The 19,921-nt window shown below is 52.1% G+C and overlaps 1 protein-coding gene and 1 long non-coding RNA gene across 3 annotated transcripts; one reads left to right on the plus strand and one right to left on the minus strand.

The window, feature by feature from the left end:
• Window positions 1-402: 402 nt before the first annotated feature.
• Window positions 403-19,592, plus strand: mamdc4 (MAM domain containing 4). Of its 2 annotated transcripts, none has more exons than XM_069183501.1 (28): window positions 403-644; window positions 2,119-2,226; window positions 2,739-2,891; window positions 3,992-4,114; window positions 5,427-5,657; window positions 5,937-6,065; window positions 6,154-6,312; window positions 6,767-6,867; window positions 7,216-7,374; window positions 8,093-8,183; window positions 9,464-9,613; window positions 9,832-9,930; window positions 11,186-11,323; window positions 11,443-11,570; window positions 11,679-11,790; window positions 12,060-12,164; window positions 12,393-12,527; window positions 12,822-12,952; window positions 13,029-13,248; window positions 14,298-14,435; window positions 14,539-14,663; window positions 16,360-16,450; window positions 16,680-16,829; window positions 17,210-17,335; window positions 17,518-17,639; window positions 17,865-17,973; window positions 18,112-18,284; window positions 18,380-19,592. In XM_069183501.1, the coding sequence occupies exons 1-28, from the start codon at window positions 578-580 to the stop codon at window positions 18,422-18,424; spliced, it is 3,618 nt and encodes a 1,205-aa protein (XP_069039602.1). In that variant the 5' UTR covers window positions 403-577; the 3' UTR covers window positions 18,425-19,592. The 2 variants fall into 2 exon arrangements, with proteins under 2 accessions (XP_069039602.1, XP_069039603.1); XM_069183502.1 differs by having other exon boundaries at window positions 19,486-19,592.
• On the minus strand, window positions 15,260-17,524 carry LOC138225000 (uncharacterized). The gene is made up of 2 exons (XR_011183528.1): window positions 17,413-17,524; window positions 15,260-17,377 (listed from the first exon to the last, which is right to left on the minus strand). It is a non-coding gene; the product is annotated as an uncharacterized lncRNA (long non-coding RNA).
• Window positions 19,593-19,921: the final 329 nt, after the last annotated feature.

The raw sequence follows: 19,921 nt of genomic DNA on the forward strand, positions 1-19,921 counted from the left end.
GCAGTGTGTGTGTCCACCGGGCTTCATGTGATACTCCCACTCTCTCTCCCCTGCTGCTGGGGACTGATGAGCTCCTCACTCTGACCGCGCTTGGTAGTGGTGGGGAGATTAGCAAGTTCTATGAAAGAAAACTGTTGCTTAAAACAGTGCAATAGCCTTGTTAAGCCTTGGGAGGGCGAGCGGGGATCTGGTGTTTCTGGGAGGAGCTCTGTGACTCTGATCTAACACGGAACACGGAAACGCCTGGGAAGGGGCCGTTGGTTTAGCCCTAAAATCCTGCTGCCATGCTGGATCTGCAGGTCACGTGAGCCCCAGAGCCACAGATAACCCCAGAGCTTTTCTACTGATCAGCAACCTGGATTCCAGATTATTGCACTTCATCTCCGGTCTGACTGCGTTTACACTTATCTGTGTGTATTAATTAACCCTGGCAATGGCTTTAAAGTCCAGATGTTATCGGAGGGCTGTTCATTGAGAAGGAGAGGCGCAGAGCGGAAGGGACAGAAAGGAAGCAGAGAGAGAGTGCGGGATTGCTCAGGATCGCTGTGCTCTGACAGTCCTGCTCCAGGTCCTCAGAATGGGGGGCGCCCATGACTGTGGAGGGCTCCTGCTCTCCCTGCTGCTGCTGTGCGCCACACGCAGGGGTAAGATTGACTGGCCTGGCACCCAGCCCTTCGTCCTGCTGCAGCTGCAGGACTGGCCTGCGTTTCACACCTGCGCAGCCTCTCGCTGCTTCTGACCTTTCACCTTTTCCTGTTGTTCAGGCCGCTGGGCAGACTGCTGTTCGCCCTCCCGGGACTCTGTCGCCTTCGCTACAAGCGTTTTCTAAAGTCCTGCTCCTCTTTCAGTTTTCCTTCTGTAGAAACAAGCCCTTTAAAATCTCTGCAGCAGTGTGGGTAGGCAGGAGGGGTGTCCACTGGACTGTCCACTCAGGGTGCTGCAGGGTTGCTAGTTTCTGCAGCACCTGGTTAGACTGGTCTGGTTCAGCCAGGAGCGAGCTGGTTTGGGTTGTCCTGCGCTGGAATAAAGGAGCAGGATGGGACGTCCCGGGGTCTCAAGTTCTGCTTTCTCACATTGGGAGTCTTTTTCCTGTTCTCGGGTTTGCAAACCTGGGAGACTGAAAACTAGAGTTTTTTTTTTTGCTGCTGTTCTTTATACAGGGTGCAGGAAAATAAAATGTGAAAACAGTTTATGAAGCAGGGGTGGGAGTGATCAGGGCACACCGCTCTGGGAAGGCAGAAGTGATCTCTGTTGCACTGATTGACAGTCCGGTAAGAGTTAAGGTGTTAATTCTGGTGTCCGCCTTGTGCAGTGGGTTCTCACTCCTGCCCCTGGCTTGTGTGCCTGGGGCTGCTGGGGCAGAAAGGCTGAGCACAGGGGTGTCCCCTCCTGTGCGTAAACACAGGGGTTATTACTGCAGAGGTGACTGTCGCTGTGAGAGACGACAGCAGACGTAGTTTACTGACTCCGCACCTGTAGCGCCGGGCGATCTGGGGATCGCGGATATCGGATGGCATGCCAGGGCGGGCAGTGGGATGTGCTCTGAGCATGTGGAGTGTTTCACTGAACCTGAGGACTCTGAGCCCATAAACTTCACGTATCTCCAATAAAACACGCTGGAGATCGAGGGCAACTGATAAACCTTTAGGAAAGTGTCCCGTCAGCCTGTCTGTGACGCTCTGAGGGGTATCGGGGGCAGCCAGGCGTGTCGGGGGCAGTTTAGACACGGGGGGGCAGCAGGGAAGAACATGAGACTCCTGTTGCTAAGGAGCTTGGTTTTGCCAGTTGCGGGGCTGATTTAAATAAACAGTACTGATGAATTTTTCTAATGGATCATGTCTGTCTGGCTGGTAAAACCTCAGATTGCCGATTTCCTGTTTTTGCCACCTTGCTAATCCAGTGAATAACTCTAACGTTTGGAGACATGGTAGTGTTGGCCCTGTTGTCTTGGCTGAATTCTGCTCCAGACTCTAAATCCGGACTCCCAGAAGTTTCCCCTTCAGTTCAGGAAGTGAAGCAGTTACCTATTCCTGCACAGCACAGAGGACGTGCCAGGTGTCTTCGTCAGATGCTTTCGGACAGCTGTGATTGGCTGATGTGTTATCTGGTGTCGCACAGTGATTGGCTTGATGCTCCAGGATGGCAGGACCACATGCCAGACGCCCATGGAGGGGCGCTGTGACTTCAGGTGTGACTCAGCAGACTGCTGTGACGAGCTGGACTGTGGTGAGCAGGCCCCGCACTCACCTCAAACACACTTGAATAGCTCGCTGTCCCTGCACTCACACCCCACACTCCTCGAACACTCTTATACAGCTCGCTGCTCAGTACTGGTGCAGAGCAGGGAAGGGGACAAATGAGGAGGGGCATTAATTGGTTTTGTTCCACCGTTATGTGTTGGTGCTGTATAGCAGAGCACTGCGGATCTTTTCTTCAGTAAACAGTCCATTACAGTGGGATCCAAGAGTTGCATGGCTATAGTCTGGGATTCAACGACAGTACCATGTGGAACAATACTGTCCATTTTGGTCCAGTCTTCTCTACTCTACTAATAGTGTATTCCAGGACAGTTCTGTTTAACCCAGTCCAAGTAAACAATGTCCATTTTAATTAAATTAGTAAAAAGTGTAGACCAGTCCAATCCGTTCCATTTGGGTCCAGTCTAGTTCCGTCCAGATGTTTTCTTCTTTGCTTGTACCCCTTTCTATCCCTGTGTGTGCTGGTGTGTGTGCCTGCAGGCTATGGGAAAGAGTTCGAGTGTGATTTTGAGGTCTCGAGCTGTGGCTGGAAGGACAAGTCTAATCCAGGGAACATCTGGCAGCGCAGAAAGCGGGGAGAGACACTGCAGGACAGCGGCCCTTCATCTGATTACACCCTGGGCACTGACGCAGGTACACACTGCACCCTGGGCACTGATGCAGGTACACACTGCACCCTGGGCACTGACACAGGTACACACTGCACCCTGGGCACTGACACAGGTACACACTGCACCCTGGGCACTGACGCAGGTACACACAGCACCCTGGGCACTGACACAGGTACACACTGCACCCTGGGCACTGACGCAGGTACACACAGCACCCTGGGCACTGACGCAGGTACACACTGCACCCTGGGCACTGACACAGGTACACACTGCACCCTGGGCACTGACACAGGTTATACACTGCACCCTGGGCACTGACACAGGTACACACAGCACCCTGGGCACTGACACAGGTACACACAGCACCCTGGGCACTGACGCAGGTTACACACTGCACCCTGGGCACTGACACAGGTTACACACTGCACCCTGGGCACTGACGCAGGTACACACTGCACCCTGGGCACTGACACAGGTTACACACTGCACCCTGGGCACTGACACAGGTACACACTGCACCCTGGGCACTGACGCAGGTACACACAGCACCCTGGGCACTGACACAGGTACACACTGCACCCTGGGCACTGACACAGGTACACACTGCACCCTGGGCACTGACACAGGTTACACACAGCACCCTGGGCACTGACACAGGTACACACTGCACCCTGGGCACTGACGCAGGTACACACAGCACCCTGGGCACTGACACAGGTACACACTGCACCCTGGGCACTGACGCAGGTACACACTGCACCCTGGGCACTGACGCAGGTACACACTGCACCCTGGGCACTGACACAGGTACACACTGCACCCTGGGCACTGACACAGGTACACACTGCACCCTGGGCACTGACGCAGGTACACACTGCACCCTGGGCACTGACGCAGGTACACACTGCACCCTGGGCACTGACGCAGGTACACACTGCACCCTGGGCACTGACGCAGGTACACACTGCACCCTGGGCACTGACGCAGGTACACACTGCACCCTGGGCACTGACGCAGGTACACACTGCACCCTGGGCACTGACACAGGTACACACTGCACCCTGGGCACTGACACAGGTACACGCTGCACCCTGGTGACTGTATTTCTCATGTGTCGTGCAGGCTGGTTCATGGCAGTGGCGGGGCTCAGTGGTGTCTCGGATGTTGCCCTGCTGGTGTCTCCCAACATGCAGCAGGCTGCTGCCACCTGCGAGGTCCGGCTCCGCTACTTCGTGTGGGACTCGGGTACGAGCTGACGCAGGCTGGCCTGTATACAGAGGTCTTTACAGTGGTGGCTCCCAAACCTTTTCACACAAACGCCTTTCTGTGTCACCAGCACCTCATGCCCACCAGGGTATTGATGTTTGAAACAAACTTAATCCATTGCATGTGTACTTATATTATTGTTGTTGTTTTGTATAGATTTTTTAATGCTTTTACGAAATTAAGTTGTATAACTTTGCGCTCAGAATACGATTTTAAGCGAATTCCAAGCTAACTAAATCCTGACAGAACAGCAAGAAACAGAATTATTTTTTACGGTCATTTACTTGGCAGATAGAACATAAATTGAAGCAAATAAAAGCAATTTAATGATGACAGAAGATGGTGTTTTCCCCCCCAGAAGAAAAATAGTTAAGATACTTGAAGTGTAAAAGAGCACAACGACAAGTTGTGAGAGGTGACAAAAAAACCGCCTTCTCAACGATAAGCGGGAGAAACGCAGAGCTGCTTCTCCTGCTCTTGGGTCCATAGGGGGGATTTCCGCACAAAACGTTTCCAGATTGCGGGTTTGGACATTATCCCCCGAGTCGCACTTGAGTTTGACTTTCGTAAAGCGTCCGGCGACGAATCCGGACCCGTGCTGTTCAGTGGCCTTTCGCCCCGAAACCCAAAACTGGGTTTTTCGTACAAGCTGTTGCAGTAGAAAATGGCGCCCGATCCCGGCGGCGAGACACCATTTCCTTCCCTCGACCGAGGCGGCGCCGACGCAGGTGGTGTCTCGCGCAGCCGCGGGCCGGCATATTGGCGGGAAGCTGCAGAGGGCGCGCGTGAGCCCGGGTCGAGTCGCGAGCGCAGGTGGTCGCGGTCCCGGTCTTTCTCGCCGCCGGGCGCTCGCGGAGCCGACCACGCCGTAAAACCACTGTCTTCCTCCATTTAAACTTGAGGTAAGCGGGACGCTGCTCTTCAGGGAGAAATAATGTCGACGAGTACGGGTATTTACTCTTAAGTTTTTAACAGAACGAACAGTTCTTGCGGTGTAGCTGTAGGGTTCGTGACGGGGGCGCTTGAAACTCGGCCTGTACGGCGGGGGCGGACGGTAACGCTGGACGAAACGACACACAGGCGCCGCTAACGAAAGAGTTGATTTGACGCAGCTAAAAAGTGTCTTCTTTCCCCCCCAGCGGAATTAAAATTTCCCTCACAGCCCCTGCGCCGACACGCTCACTCTGGTGGGTCGTTGCGAGTGTCTTTGAGCATGAGGTTCAGGCCTCAGCTCAGGCCCTGCGCCCCAGTGCTGAGGAGCTCAGCTCTCCCTCTCTCTGCGTGTCCGCAGGCCACACCGGGCTGGGCAGCGCGTCGCTCTGGGGGGAGGTGTCGCTGCCGGGCGGGCACGCTGTCCTGTGGCGTCCCGGCGGCTCCAGCGTGCGGGGCTGGAGGCGCGCCTCTTTCTTCCTGGGCCGCGTCGCCGGGCCGTTTGCACTGAGTCTGCACTCCGAGCGCGCCCGCATCCGGCCCGGAGACGTCGCCATCGACCACCTGGAGTTCAGGAACTGTGCACTGCCAGGTCAGTCCCTCTCTGTCCATCTGTCTGTCCACCAGTCCCTCTCTGGCCACCTGCCTGCCCACCAGTCCCTCTCTGGCCACCTGCCTGCCCACCAGTCCCTCTCTGTCCACCTGCCTGCCCACCAGTCCCTCTCTGGCCATCTGCCTGTCCACCAGTCCCTCTCTGTCCACCTGTCAGCTCTTCTCCAGGCCAGGATTGTTTGTCCTTCGGCCAGTCTGTCCATGCTCTCTGTGACGTGTCCCAGGCTGCCCTGCTGACTCCTCCCTCTCCGTGTCTCAGAGCCGAAGCCGGACTCCTGCCCGGGGGGCTCCACGGCGTGCCAGCGGGGGGGCTGCGTGCGGGCGGAGCAGGTCTGCGATGGGACGGACGACTGCGGGGACGGCAGTGACGAGAGCGAGGGGCTCTGCGGTGAGAGGCGGGGGCTCTGGGGCGCCGGGGGGGTGGCGGTCGGCGCTGCACAGCTCTGTGTGACTCTGCCCGCTGCCTCGCTCTGCAGGCCACTACAGGAAGTGCGACTTCGAGAGCGGCACCTGCGAATGGTCACAGGGCGAGGAGTCGAATCTGTCCTGGAGCCGGATCAATCAGACTCAGACGTATGTGACCTTTGACCCGCAGGCTGGCCCCGGGAGGGATCACACACTGAACATGGCTGCGGGTATGAGAGTGCACAAAACAGTTAAAACTACGACGTCTGGGGTCCTGCTTGGCCTTTCTTTAACACCTCCTCGTTTGAATAGGTTTGGGACTGATGTGGTTTCTGGTTCATAGCTCGAGTGGTCCATCTAGAGAAGGCGGAGAGCTGATGGGGTCCCTGTTCAGAGCTTTGCAGCCAGGGATATTAACTACTTTCTGTTTTGAACATACAGTAGATGTTTGTGTTATAGCCCCGCTTCATTGAGCCCCAGAGGTTTTAAGATTAGCCCGAATGATTTTATTTCTCTGAATTTTAACATAAGGGAACCACCACCATAGTTCGCTGTATGGTGAGCAAAGCAGGTGCTCTGCTGTCCTGCCTCGTAGCTTCTGTGGGCCGTGATTGGCACAAGCACTCCCAGTCTTCTCTACTAGTGATAATCTTCACACATGACACACCCTCTCCTCTTCTGCAGGGCACTTCCTGTACATCAGCAGCCCAATGAGTGATGGCGCTCATTGGACACACCTGCATAGCCCAGTCCTGGAGCCCACCAATAGCATGCATCCCTGCACGGTATGCCTGCCTGTGATTGGCTGTGATGGGTCTTGTGATTGTGTGGCTGCCTGTGATTGGTCTTGGACTCATGGAGTGGAAGTTGTTGCTTTATTTCCAGTTATTAACAGTCATCACGTCTGGTCCTGTCTTATCTCTCCCCCTCCATCTGTACCACCCCTCTTTCTCTCCCTGCAGCTTTGTCCTCCCTGTCCTCCCTGTTTTCCTCACCTCTCTCCCTCTTTCTGTCTCTTGGTTCCTGGTCTTTTCTCCTTGTCCCGTCTCTCTCCTCTGTCTCTGCCACCTCTCTTTCACCTCTGTCCTCTCCTGCCGTCTCTCTCACTCCGTCTCCTTTTGCTCCTCCTGCAGTTGGTGCTGTACGCCCACCTTTTTGGGCCCCGTGTCGGGGTGCTGTCTGTGCTGATCTTAACCCCTAAGAGCCTGAAGCCTGTGTGGCACAAGGATGGTGACCATGGTGACCTCTGGTTCAAAGGTCAGGTGGACATTGTCGTCAACAGCACCTTCCAGGTATTGAGAGTGAGAGGTTGTGTGTGAGATTTTAAACTCTTGCTGGCTGAGTCTAGAGTCTAGGGTATATACTCAGGAAAGCTAACTGCAAAGGAGTGGTTAAAAGTGAGCAATTTCGACAGCCATGTGCTATTGAGAAAATGACTGAATAACAAACATTTGTAATGAATAACTCTCGTTCATTTATTATACTTAATAAATTAGTTTAGAATCTTGCTGGAGGGCCAGTCTCCCAGTGACTCATGAGTTTGAGAACAGGAGGGAGGTTACAGACAACTGAGGCAGTTTGGACCATCTAGATCAAGGGGTTCCTGGTGGCTATTCAAGGATCTCCTCCAGCTGTCTCATGAGTGATTCCAGACAGCAGCTTCAGCATTGTAGTTGAACAACTTCTTCCAGACCTCCACAACCCTATAGAAGTGCCTCTCGTTTACAGTTCTAAATAGTCCTGCCCTGTTACAGTCCTGTGGTTTCCATCTTCTGATTTGTGTTTCACTGGTATTGTAATTGAGCACATAAGCAAGCCACTCAAGCAATTGTGTATCTAACGAATTCAGCTCTTTGTGATATTGTGTCAAGAAAGGTCGACCTTATTTATGAATATAAGTGTTTGACACTGCCGCTGAATCAGAAAGAAACAGCTGGTTTATAACTGAGAACAGCTGTTGAGGCTGTGAGTGTGCTGGCCCATCTCTCTAAGTGCCCTCTGTGTCCTCAGATCCTCATCGTGGGGTCAGTGAGGGACAGCGGCTATGGCGGAGTGGCTCTGGATGACCTCATTCTGTCTCCAAACTGCCGGAATTCCAGCGGTGAGTTCCCACAATGCCTTGCAAAGCCAGCAATACACCACATACTGCCAGGGTCAGCCCTGGAAATAAGGGGTCAGTTTGGATCGAACGCACATGTGCATTGAGAGCAAGAGCAAGAGGCAGCTGGAGAGTGAAGGACAACAAAGAGAAACGGATACTAGTTAAGTACAGGCTCAGTGACCACAGCCTGGCCATAAGAACTGGACAGGCAGGCCTGGCTATCCAGAGAGGACAGGCTCAGTGACCACAGCCTGGCCATAAGAACTGGACAGGCAGGCCTGGCTATCCAGAGAGGACAGGGTCAGTGACCACAGCCTGGCCATAAGAACTGGACAGGCACGCCTGGCTATCCAGAGAGGACAGGCTCAGTGACCACAGCCTAGCCATAAGAACTGGACAGGCAGGCCCATCTATCTAGAGAGGACAGGCTCAGTGACCACAGCCTGGCCATAAGAACTGGACAGGCAGGCCTGGCTATCCAGAGAGGACAGGCTCAGTGACCACAGCCTGGCCATAAGAACTGGACAGAGGCAGGCCTGGCTATCCAGAGAGGACAGGCTCAGTGACCACAGCCTGGCCATAAGAACTGGACAGAGGCAGGCCTGGCTATCCAGAGAGGACAGGCTCAGTGACCACAGCCTGGCCATAAGAACTGGACAGGCAGGCCTGGCTATCCAGAGAGGACAGGGTCAGTGACCACAGCCTGGCTATAAGAACTGGACAGGCAGGCCTGGCTATCCAGAGAGGACAGGGTCAGTGACCACAGCCTGGCCATAAGAACTGGACAGGCAGGCCTGGCTATCCAGAGAGGACAGGCTCAGTGACCACAGCCTGGCCATGAGAACTGGACAGGCAGGCCTGGCTATCCAGAGAGGACAGGGTCAGTGACCACAGCCTGGCCATAAGAACTGGACAGAGGCAGGCCTGGCTATCCAGAGAGGACAGGCTCAGTGACCACAGCCTGGCCATAAGAACTGGACTGGCAGGCCTGGCTATCCAGAGAGGACAGGCTCAGTGACCACAGCCTGGCCATAAGAACTGGACTGGCAGGCCTGGCTATCCAGGAAGGATAGGCTGTACTTCAGATGCTAGAAGGGAGAGGTAAATAGAGACGCACACTTTCTGCTGCCCTGCAAGACATGCTCCATCGTTAGACAGACATCTACATGGAGTCAGTCTGAGCTGGACTGAGAACAGTGGGGTTGGTGCTGTTTCTCTGTGCCCCCCTGATGTCCTGGCAGAAGATGTGATAGTATAACTAACTGCCCCTCTCCCCACAGAGCCTCCTCCCTTGTTGCCCAAGATCCCCCCACACCACGCGTCCTGTGAGGTGGGGCAGTTTGAGTGTGCCAAGGGGGGCTGTGTGCAGCAGGACCGGGTCTGTGACTTCGCTCTGGACTGCCCGGACGGCTCCGATGAGGCCGAGTGTGGTGAGTGATCTTCCCATTTCCCGTGTAGCTTTCTCTGTTTCCCACTTTCCTGTTCCCCACCCTTTCTTCTCTGTTGTGTCTTCCCCTGCTCTCCTACTCCTTAACAGCATGGCCTGTTCCAAGTTTGCAGCTTCCTGTGTGTCTGTGATGTACAGTGTGCGTCTGTGCAGTGTGACACTGTTGCTTTCCCAAGTGACTCAACTTTTTAAGCTTTATAGGTAACACCAGTTTTGAGACCAGCAGTAGGGGCTGGACAGACCTCAGTGTGGGGACGCTGGAGTGGACAGTGACCACTTTGGACACCGACTCCTCACAAGGTATTGCACTGCTCAAATACACCACATGGGGACATCACATACACCACTATGTATGTGTATCCATATCCACACAAATATGGATGTGATCAGGTGTATAAAGGTATGTCCTGTATATATCTATGGATATTTCCAGGTATAAAATTACACGTGCGTGTGTGTGTGTGTTGAAGGATATGCACAGGTGTATTAAGGTAGACAGATGTGACTATATGTATGTGTCCAAGTAAATAAAGGGAGATAGATATGAGTATATGTGTATGTTTATGCCCAGGTGTAGACAGGTAGGCAGGTGTGTATATATAAATGGATGTCCAGGTGTATAAAGGAAGAAGAGCTTGTGCAAGTGTATATGGATATGTTCAGTTGTACGAGGTAGATAGGTGTGCATATGTATGTGGATGTGGTTAGCTGTGTAAAGGGAGAGGTATGTATGTATACAGTGGATATATATAGTCTACACACCGTTATTGCAGGTTTTTGTGATGTAAAGCCAAAGAGGGCTGTGCACAGGAGATCCTCTGGCAATATGAAGGATCTTGAACTTTTTTGCAAGGAAGAGTGGGATAAAATTGCAACGTCCAGGTGTTGCAAAGTCCAAAGTTGATAGATACTTATTCACAAAGACTTACTTCTGTAATACATGCAAACGGTGCTTCTACAAAGTATTAGTTGGGGGCGGGTGCACACTTATGCAACCAGGGTGTTGTAGGTTTTTTAATTTCAATTATTTTTTCCTAACAATTCTCTTTGTTTTTTTCTCTTTAAGTTCTTTTGGTTGCAAGGTCACAAATGTCTGACATGATTTATCTTGATTTCTGGCTTTACATCACAAAACTCGGGTTGTGTAGACTTTTTATATCCACTGTATGGATATGTCCAGGTGTATAAAGGTAGAGAGGTGTATTTTTATATGGATATGTCCTGGGCTGATGGAAAAAGTTAGACAGGTACAGTATATGCATGTGTATATATTTGGATATGTGTACATTTATGAATATACAGCATATATATGTACAGTATATGTCCAAGTATATAAAGGTGGACAGGTGTCTGTATGGATCTGATCAGGTGTATAAAGGTAGATTAATACATCTTTATTGTACAGATACATTCAGAATATTTGGGTAGATTTGGGAATGTTTGGGTACCTTCAGGTACGTTCGGGTACATTTTGTGTAAGTTTTGATACATTGGGGTACATTAGGTCCATTTATTACATTCCTGTATTCATGCTCTGCTGACTCTCTCCCCTCAGGACGTTACATGTTTGTGGGTCCTGCCTTGGGACAGGGGTTCGGTGATGCCCGTGCTCTGAGCCCCATCCTCGGACCCTCCGGGCCCTCCTGCAGCCTGCACTTTTCTTACCAGCTGTCCGGAAACTTCTCTCAGCCAGGTAGAGCCGTGTTCACCTGCACTGCAGCTCAGTTGTTTTCACACCTCTCTCTCTGTGTGCACACTCGTCTCTGCTCCTGTTTCTCCTGCTCACTGTGTGCACACTCGTCTGTGTTCCAGCTGTGCTTTCAGTAAGTGTGGTGGACCAGGCCCTGGGCACTCGGTCAGAGGGGTGGCATCAGCGGAGAGCCGCACAGGAGTGGCACGAAGCGGTCCTTTACATCGGAGCAAGACCACGAGGCTTCCAGGTCCGTCTCACAGGGCGAGTGTGTGCGTGCGCCTGCCTGTGTCTAACTGTGTGTTAGAACCTGTGTGTGAAGTGTGCTGCTTTCTCTTCCTCATGTGATCCCATACAGATCGAGGTCAGAGGTCACGTCCATGCATTTCTTCCTGAAACTCAGAAGGTTGCTGTTGATGACTTCCAGTTTGTGAACTGCGACACCAGATACTTGCCAGTCAACAGCAAAGGTGTCTTTCAGTGTTTGGAATTGTGTATCTGATGTGCAGCTATGTTTAATGTTGTGTAACTGTTCAGTGTTGTACTGGAGTGTGCAATGTTGTATAACTGTTCAGTGTTGTGGAATTGCTAACTGTTGTACTGGTGTGTGCAGCGTTGTGTAGTGTTGTGAAATTGTGTTAAGAGTTGTACTGGTGTGTGCAGTATTTTTAAACCGTAATAAGTGTTGTATTGGTGTGGTGTGTGCAGTGTTGTGAAGCTCCATCTCTTTGTCACCCAGAGGTTTCCTGTAACTTTGAGACGGGTCTGTGTGGGTGGTACCAGGACCAGGCAGACAGTTTCGACTGGGACCTCCAGTCTGGGTCTGATCACACCATCGGGTCAGGTATGCAGCCTCTTACCCTCCGCACCCTCACTGTCCAGCTCAGTGCCATGTGGCCTGTGTCCAGGCGTCAGTGTGTCGGTGCCCATGTGGTCTCTCTGTGTCCAGGCGTCAGTGTGTCGGTGCCCATGTGGTCTCTCTGTGTCCAGGCGTCAGTGTGTCGGTGCCCATGTGGTCTCTCTGTGTCCAGGCGTCAGTGTGTCGGTGCCCATGTGGTCTCTCTGTGTCCAGGCGTCAGTGTGTCGGTGCCCATGTGGTCTCCATCTCTCCGAGGGCTCACCGGACGGCTGCTCACGTTCCCTCAGTCCCATTCTAGCTCCAGCATCTGCCTGTCCTTCTGGTACCTGTTGTATGGACCCCAGACTGGTGAGAGATGGCGATAAGGAGCTGAGAAAGTAGACAAGATGGAGGGGGGAGAAGGTGGGTGGGGGGGATAGGGCTGGGAGGGGGGTGAAGAGAGAGAGAGAGAGGAGGTGGAGGAGAGTCAGACCAGCTGTTGAACTGCACTGTCTGTAAGTATGGAGGACACAGTTTGCATTATCCCATTGGTCAGGCTCTGTATCCAAGATTCAGCATTAATGGAGCCGTTACAGATACAGTTAAGACAACACTTACAGGCATGTACAGTACAGATGTATCAGTGGACATGACCCCCTGCAGGCTCTCTCAGTGTGAAGCTGCGCTGGCACAGTGATGGCGCCGAGACTGTCCTGTGGACTAGAAGAGGCGCTCATGGCAACACCTGGCACCTTGGCAACTGTCCCATTGCCCCGTCCTCTGGAAACTTCCAGGTACCCTGCCGCGCCACTCTTCCAAGCCCCCCCCTGCACAGTTGTCCGTCTCTCACGCCTGCCCCTCCTCTTGCAGCTGGTGCTGGAGGCCCTGCGCGACGGCTACGACGGCCGTGTAGCAGTGGATGACGTCATGGTCCTGTCGCAGCCCTGCCCTGCCCACACCAGCTGCTCCTTCGACGCCTCCGCCTGCGAGTTCTCCTCCACCGGCGCCGAGCGCTGGGTCCGGCAGAACCGAGTCTCGGGGTCCATCTCCCACGGGCCGGAAACAGACCACAGCCTGGGCACTGAGACCGGTACGACACTCGTTTTTTTCGGGGATGTGACGTACGTCGCAGGGGGACCGAACCAGTCTCAATTGTTGGCACTGTGTTTGTGGTGTTGAAAGTAGCTTAACCAGTTGCTTTCATTCCCGAGATAAAGCATCGCCTTTTTCGGGTAATCACATGACCATGTCCGGTGATGTTGACCTCCAGTGACCCCGTCAGTTCAGTTCTGTTGGTTTTTTCACATACTCTGTTGATTTTGCATTTAATACCAAAATTCTCTGTGCATTTGTGTGAACAGGAAAATTAAATTTATCTCCAATATCATATCCTAATCAGAAGAGTTGCAGGTTGAGCCTTAAAAAAGTGAACATTAGCAAACAATTGCATGTTCTTAAAAAAGGTTTAAACAAGCACGTCTTAATATTTCGTAGATGTGTCCCTTTTTAGAATCTGAAAAAGTAACCAGTTTCTCATTGTGACCTTTTAAAATAAATATGCACATCAAACCAATTAAAAGTACCAAGTATTTAAACTTTGTTTTAAAGGCACAAACGCAGCACTAACGAATGAGGTGGGTTTCATCGTTCGTGCTGTTTGTAGGGGGGCCAACTTCACGGAGCTCAGGCTGACAGACCGACGGAGAAGGCCACCATGTCTCCTGTGTTTACACTCTCCTGCAGAAAGACGTCAGGTGTCTGTGAGCAGCAGGACACGGCGCCCGTTCCATGAGGTTCAGGCAGCCCAGTCAGCTCCCTGCTCCCAGCAGCCCTCAGCAGAGGGGGAGGAGGTCTCTGGCATGCGAGATCAGCTCTGTGCTGGACAGGGGAGGAGCTGGGACTGTGTCTGCTCATGAGTCTTGCTTATTAACCTAGATGTCCCTAATATTTTGTCCACCCTTGATGTATTACACTTTATTATTTTATTACACAATTATTTTTTTTTCAATCATCAGATCCTGAAAATTGAGGAGCACCCGATGGGTGTTGCCAGTTAAGCCCAGTAACTGGGCCAGGTTTGGGTACATCAGCTGCAGCAGCACCAGGTGTGTGCCAGGCTAACTGTGCGTCTGCCTCCAGGGTTCTACATGATCGCAGACACCAGCAGGGAGGTCCTGCCCAGCGGCCGCACCACTACACTCAGCTCTGCTGTGAGGAGCGCCCCCCTGAGGCCTGAGTGTGTGCAGTTCTGGTACCATGTAGGCAGAGAGAAGCCAGGTGAGATGACTGATATTAATAATTGATGTTCACTAATTATGTATGAATGCAGTGATGCTCCGTCCTGATGACACAGTGACGGTGTTGTGCTGCTGTTTTGCAGGGTCTCTCAGGGTCTTTGTGCAGGAGGTGGACGGGGACAGAGTGGAAATCTTTTCTGATAGCATCTCTCAGGGTGAGGACTGGCGTCACGGCAACGGCAACATCGTCACCAGCAGGGACTGGCAGGTAAGCTACACCCTGAAAGCACCTATTAAATCGGAGCTTCTCAGCTGTGAAATTAGTTGCACACAAGGGACTGTCCACTAAGAGTCAGTAGAGAGTCACAAGTGAAAACCTGCTGCTGCTTCACTGATTCCAGCCACCTGTGTGGTTTGCATGGTCCCCTGTGGAGGGGAGGGGCCTTCATCCACCCCTGCAGTGCAGCACTGTGATGTGGGGAAGCCATTCTGCACCTGCAGCCCCCATTATAGAGCAGATCTGGGGAGGACTGAGAAATTGCTTCACTGATTGAGGGAGGGGGAAGTTTAGGGAAGTCAGATTATGCAGATTTATTGTAGCATTTAACCAGGAGGCCAAGGTTAACTCCCCTGCACTTACAGTGCTTTGGGATCTTTAATTGTCAGCTAGTCAGGACCTCGGTTTAACATATCGTAACAAAAATGGTGAAAAGCAGGATTTGACCAAGCAGTTAAGTCTAAGTAAAATAATTTTTCATAACCCTAATTTTTAAATGATTTCTTCAGAATATACTTGAACGGTTGTTGTAATTAGAGACAAGAATTTTTTGTTCTCTGGCAGAGCTTTGATGAGAGGAGTAATAATCCAGGCAAACTTAAACATATATTTATTACAACGACAAGACAAACTACACTACACACAACAAAACATAGGACACACAAGTTACTCTATAGACAGTATTTACAGACAAGGCATTTCAGAGGCCTAACGTTCTAATAAAAGAAATCCCACCAGCTTCTGATAAAGTATGAAACTCTTATTTGGCCTCTGTAGGCATTAAGAGAGAAGCTGCCTTTCTAAATAAATGCGATACAACCTGCAGTCTAATCTCTCTCTGTGCACCCCGGAGGCCACCAAATAAATGGGAGCCCATCTCCCCGTTCTAGAAAATGCACCCTATGCAGGTATCTTTTACCCAGGAAATACAAGATCCCTAAAAACACAGAATAGCAAACTTTTTCTAATAATGTTCAAATACTTCGCTCTAGTCAGGTTTTGTAGGAATAGGAGCTCTCGCCTGGTGCAACTCTTCTGGACTCGTCTCCTCTCCTGTCCTCTCCTCCTTCTTCCCTGCTTCTTTTTGTCCTTGTGCTCTTAATGTGATCTTGTATTGTGTGTTTCTGTTCTACTCATTGACCATCAGTAACCCCCACAACTTTACCTAGGTTAACCAAGCTATAAACTTTACAATTTTATTTGCTCAGGGGACCCCCACATCTCAAGAAACATCCTCTCTGACTGAAGCTAGAAGTGTTTACACTGCCCAGTGTCACAAACATTATCTAAAATCTAAGAGACACTTCTCAGTCAGGAAAAGCTGTAACAGTATCAGCTGCAGTATTGGCACCTCCCACAGCCTGCAGTGTCTCCTTTCACTGTACAGGGACACCGGTATGGAAAAGGTCCCCAACACCACTTACAGTGGCAGCCTGGTTTTCCCTAGAGGTGTCCCTGTGTTCCTGAGTCCTGACAAGATCAGGCTGGAGCTGGGCTCACCTGTCCAGCTCCTCTGGAGCTGAGGATGGAGTTTCACTACGGCAGGAGCAGCAGTGAAATCACAGGAGCCAAGGAGTCGGAGAGGAAGATCATTTTCACCATTAGCGTCTCATTGCCCATGACAATTCTGTTTGCTCTACAGTAATAACGCTGACCAGTACAATGCTAACACTGATGTGCATTCCAGCTGGTGTTCGAGGCCGAGGGCGCGGGGGGCGTCGGCACACACATCGCCATCGATGACATCACCTTCAGTCCTCACAGCTGTCCAGAGCCAGGTGAGCAGAGTGTGGCTGCGAGTGTGAGGGAGTGAGAAACCGGGTGGCGGGATTGGTCCAGATCCACTGATCTGGGACAGCAGAGGGCACGTGACCTTTCTCACACCGTTCTCATAGGACTGTTGTACAGGAACCCTGTGGCACCAGGGCTGCACAAGATGGCAGCTGTGTCTGGCCTGTGGGGTCCATCCTGCCTCAGCGGTGTAATAACCCAGCCCTTCTCCTCCAGCCTCAGTGTGTGACTTTGAGAGGGGGATGTGCAGCTGGACTAACACCCAGAACCCCAAGCTGGACCAGCTGGACTGGGACTGGACCAGCACCGAGGTGGAGAGGCAGTACCCCACCCCCCCACATGACCACAGCCTGGGCACTGTGCACGGTAACCCCATCCCTGTGACTGTACTTTTACTCTTAGGATTGGGGGGTTAGCCGCACTGCAGGCTGCCGGAGCCCCATGCTGGATGGATTGTAAAGGTCTTGTGCTGCAGGTGCAGAGCGTCAGGCTCATGAGTCCTCACAGTGACCTACAGCACCTTGGGGCTCACGCAGTTTAGTCACGTTACAGCACCTGTAATAAAGGGTTAACATATTCTTACATCTCCTGTTAAAATGAAATCTAACCTACAGCTCCGTACTGATTGCCAGGTCATGGTTATTCTGCAGCACTTGTGAAAGTCTGATGGAGGCTGGCAGTTATTTTCTTTCTCACTCTCCCTGCCCTGGAAGCTGTTCTCTGAAGGAGTCCCTCTGCCCCCGCAGGTCACTTCCTGTTTCTGCCCAGCAGCCCCCGGGAGACAGCAGGGCAGAAGGCCTGGCTCTTGAGTCCACACCTGCCCCCAACACGTGGCACCTGTCTCCGGTTCTGGGCATACCGGAACCCCCTGTGTAAGAACCACACCTGTCCTCTCCCTGGGCCCTGACTCACACCTGTCCTCCCCTCTCCCTGGGTCCTGACTGCACACCTGTCCTCTCCCCTCTCCTCTCCCTGGGCCCTGACTGCACACCTGTCCTCTGGCCTGTCTGGGAGCAGCTCCCACCCACTCAGCCGTACTCTGTGTATGTTGCAGCCGAGGGGCGGCTCCGTGTGGTCTTGCTGTCCGCGGGGGAGGCTGTGGAGCTCTTTCGGGTGGAGGGCGCCGAGCAGTGGACACGCTATGATGTCCTCATCAGAAGCGAGAGGGAGTACCAGGTGAGAGGACAGTAGTGATGCTCAGTTTGTACCTCCACCTCCATAGCTTTTTTCCATGACTCTGGCCTTCAAGGCCATCTCAGAAACACCTATTACATTGGGTTCCCCTTATGAAATGGGAGTAAAAAAAGATTGAAATTAAGTAAATGAAGCACTGAGTTTCTGCATGCGCTGTGGTCTTGTTGACTGTGATGTTAATGTGCTCTCTTGCGCATTCTTTCTCAGATTGTGTTTGAGGGGGTCAAGGGTCACTCAGGAGTGCAGGCCCTGGATGACATCATCTACACCCCCGGGGTGAACTGCGCTGGAGAGCAGCCGGACCCGCCCTCCTCAGGTCAGACTGCTCTCCTTCTCGTGCCCTCTGAGTGGTGTTAGACGAGGTGATTCTCACTGCTGATAGTTTCTGCATTCCAGCCTGCTCTTTGGTGTGTCCCCCTCCGTATTCGCTCACTCGCCCCCTCTCTCCGCACAGCTGAGCCTCCTGACAGCACAGCCGGCGTTGTGGCGTCCATCATCATCCTACTCCTGCTCCTAGCCACACTGGCCGTACTGCTCGTCTTCTACCTGCGTCACCGCCAGGGGGCAGCACCGAGCCACACTCCGGAAATGAGCTTCAATAACATCACTTACTCCAGCTCCGACCAGGTGAGGCCTGTCTGTCCGTGAATCTGCACATCCCCCTTTCTCTCTTATCCCAAGACAGACATGCATGAGTGACTGACCCTGCTCTCCCTCTACAGGACAGGGTGAATATTCCACCCATGAGCCTGGGGCCGGCGCAGTAGGGGGGAGGACAGTGCTTTTGCTCTGATGTGCTTCCTGGAGGCACCTTCATTCAACTGGGTGACACCACAGCAGGAGAACTGCTTGTGTCACCTGCAGGCTGCCCCCCTATGGGCTGCAGACACGCTTACACACACACACACCCACAGACTCGCTCACACAGGCTCACTGACATGCTGACACTCAGACTCACACTCAGACTTGTAGCATGCACACACACACGCTCAAACACCTGTGCTCACACAAAGACGAACTCGCGCTCACACAGCCTTGCACTCAAGACACCCTCAGTCTCACACAGACATGTTCAGACTCGCAATCACTGACTTGTACGCATGCAGACCTGCACACACATGCCCTCAGACTTGTACTTGGACACACTTGCATGCATCTCACACGAGCACAGATAGACACTCGCTCACTCAGACTTCTACTCACACAAAGACTCACACTCATTCACCCACACTTGCACTCACAGACTCATGCTCACTCAGTCTCACACTCACCCAGTCATGTGCTCACACACAGTCACACTCAGACTTGTGCTCTCAAAGTCATGCTTACATTCACAGACACACACTCACGCTCAGACACACTTATGCTCACACTCCGACTCACACAGACTTAACACACTCACATTCGGGTTCATACCCACGGACTTGCGCTCAAAGACTCAGACTCGTGCAGACTCGCACAACTGACCCGTGCTCATACTCACACGCACTCAAACAGATTCACACTCCCACTCGCACACAGACTCGTGCACTCCCACATGGACACAGACTGCGGTGCCGCGAGGCTGACCGAGCTCACCTGCACAGTGCCGGCTGCAGTGGACCATGGCAATGCAGGTGGGCAGAGGAGGCCCTGGTGACAGAGGCGGAGCTGTATCATGGGGGTGTGGCCAGTTGTTGCAATGGTCTCAGCCTCAGGTTATTATGGCGATAATTATCATTCAGTAATGGTGCAATTATAACAATGACTTACGATCTTGAGTAAATTTCAGTAGCATAAAGATTACGTTTTGTATAGCTTCAATGGCTGTACTTTTCTCTTCTCCTAGGTACAGGGAACAGGGCCACAGCACTGACTGTGGTCACCAATACTGCCCATTGTAACAGTTTGCAGAAAAATTACTAATTTCAGACTCAATAAAGCATGAAAAAATAACACATTGTCCATCACTGCATACTCTGTATTTGTATTTGTGTGCGGGGGTAGTTTCACGAGAAACAACCAAGAGTAATTCCAAAAGGAACGTCCACTTCCCACCTCTGAGGTCACAAGATGGCAAGTTCAGCTCCACAGCAGGTTAATTATTTTATCATCCTAAAAACTAAAAAAAATAAGCTATCGAGGTAGGCAATGTTACTTTATCTCACCATGAACAGCAACTGGGAACTAATTCTAGTTTACATAAATACATGTCTCAAGGCTACAACAGCATCCCAGTGGTGAGTTGACCCCATTGTATGTAAATCTGTTAGTTTGTACATGTG

This window comes from Lepisosteus oculatus, chromosome 24 (assembly GCF_040954835.1).
Source record: "Lepisosteus oculatus isolate fLepOcu1 chromosome 24, fLepOcu1.hap2, whole genome shotgun sequence".
Lineage (NCBI taxonomy): Eukaryota > Metazoa > Chordata > Actinopteri > Semionotiformes > Lepisosteidae > Lepisosteus > Lepisosteus oculatus.

Bases quoted from the DNA above. Each gene is read 5' to 3' on its own strand.
- mamdc4 (XM_069183501.1), top strand. From the start codon at position 578: ATGGGGGGCGCCCATGACTGTGGAGGGCTCCTGCTCTCCCTGCTGCTG. The intron at 6,066-6,153 runs GTGAGAGGCGGG...CTCGCTCTGCAG, and splicing joins CGAGAGCGAGGGGCTCTGCG to GCCACTACAGGAAGTGCGAC. The intron at 16,830-17,209 runs GTAACCCCATCC...CTGCCCCCGCAG, and splicing joins CAGCCTGGGCACTGTGCACG to GTCACTTCCTGTTTCTGCCC.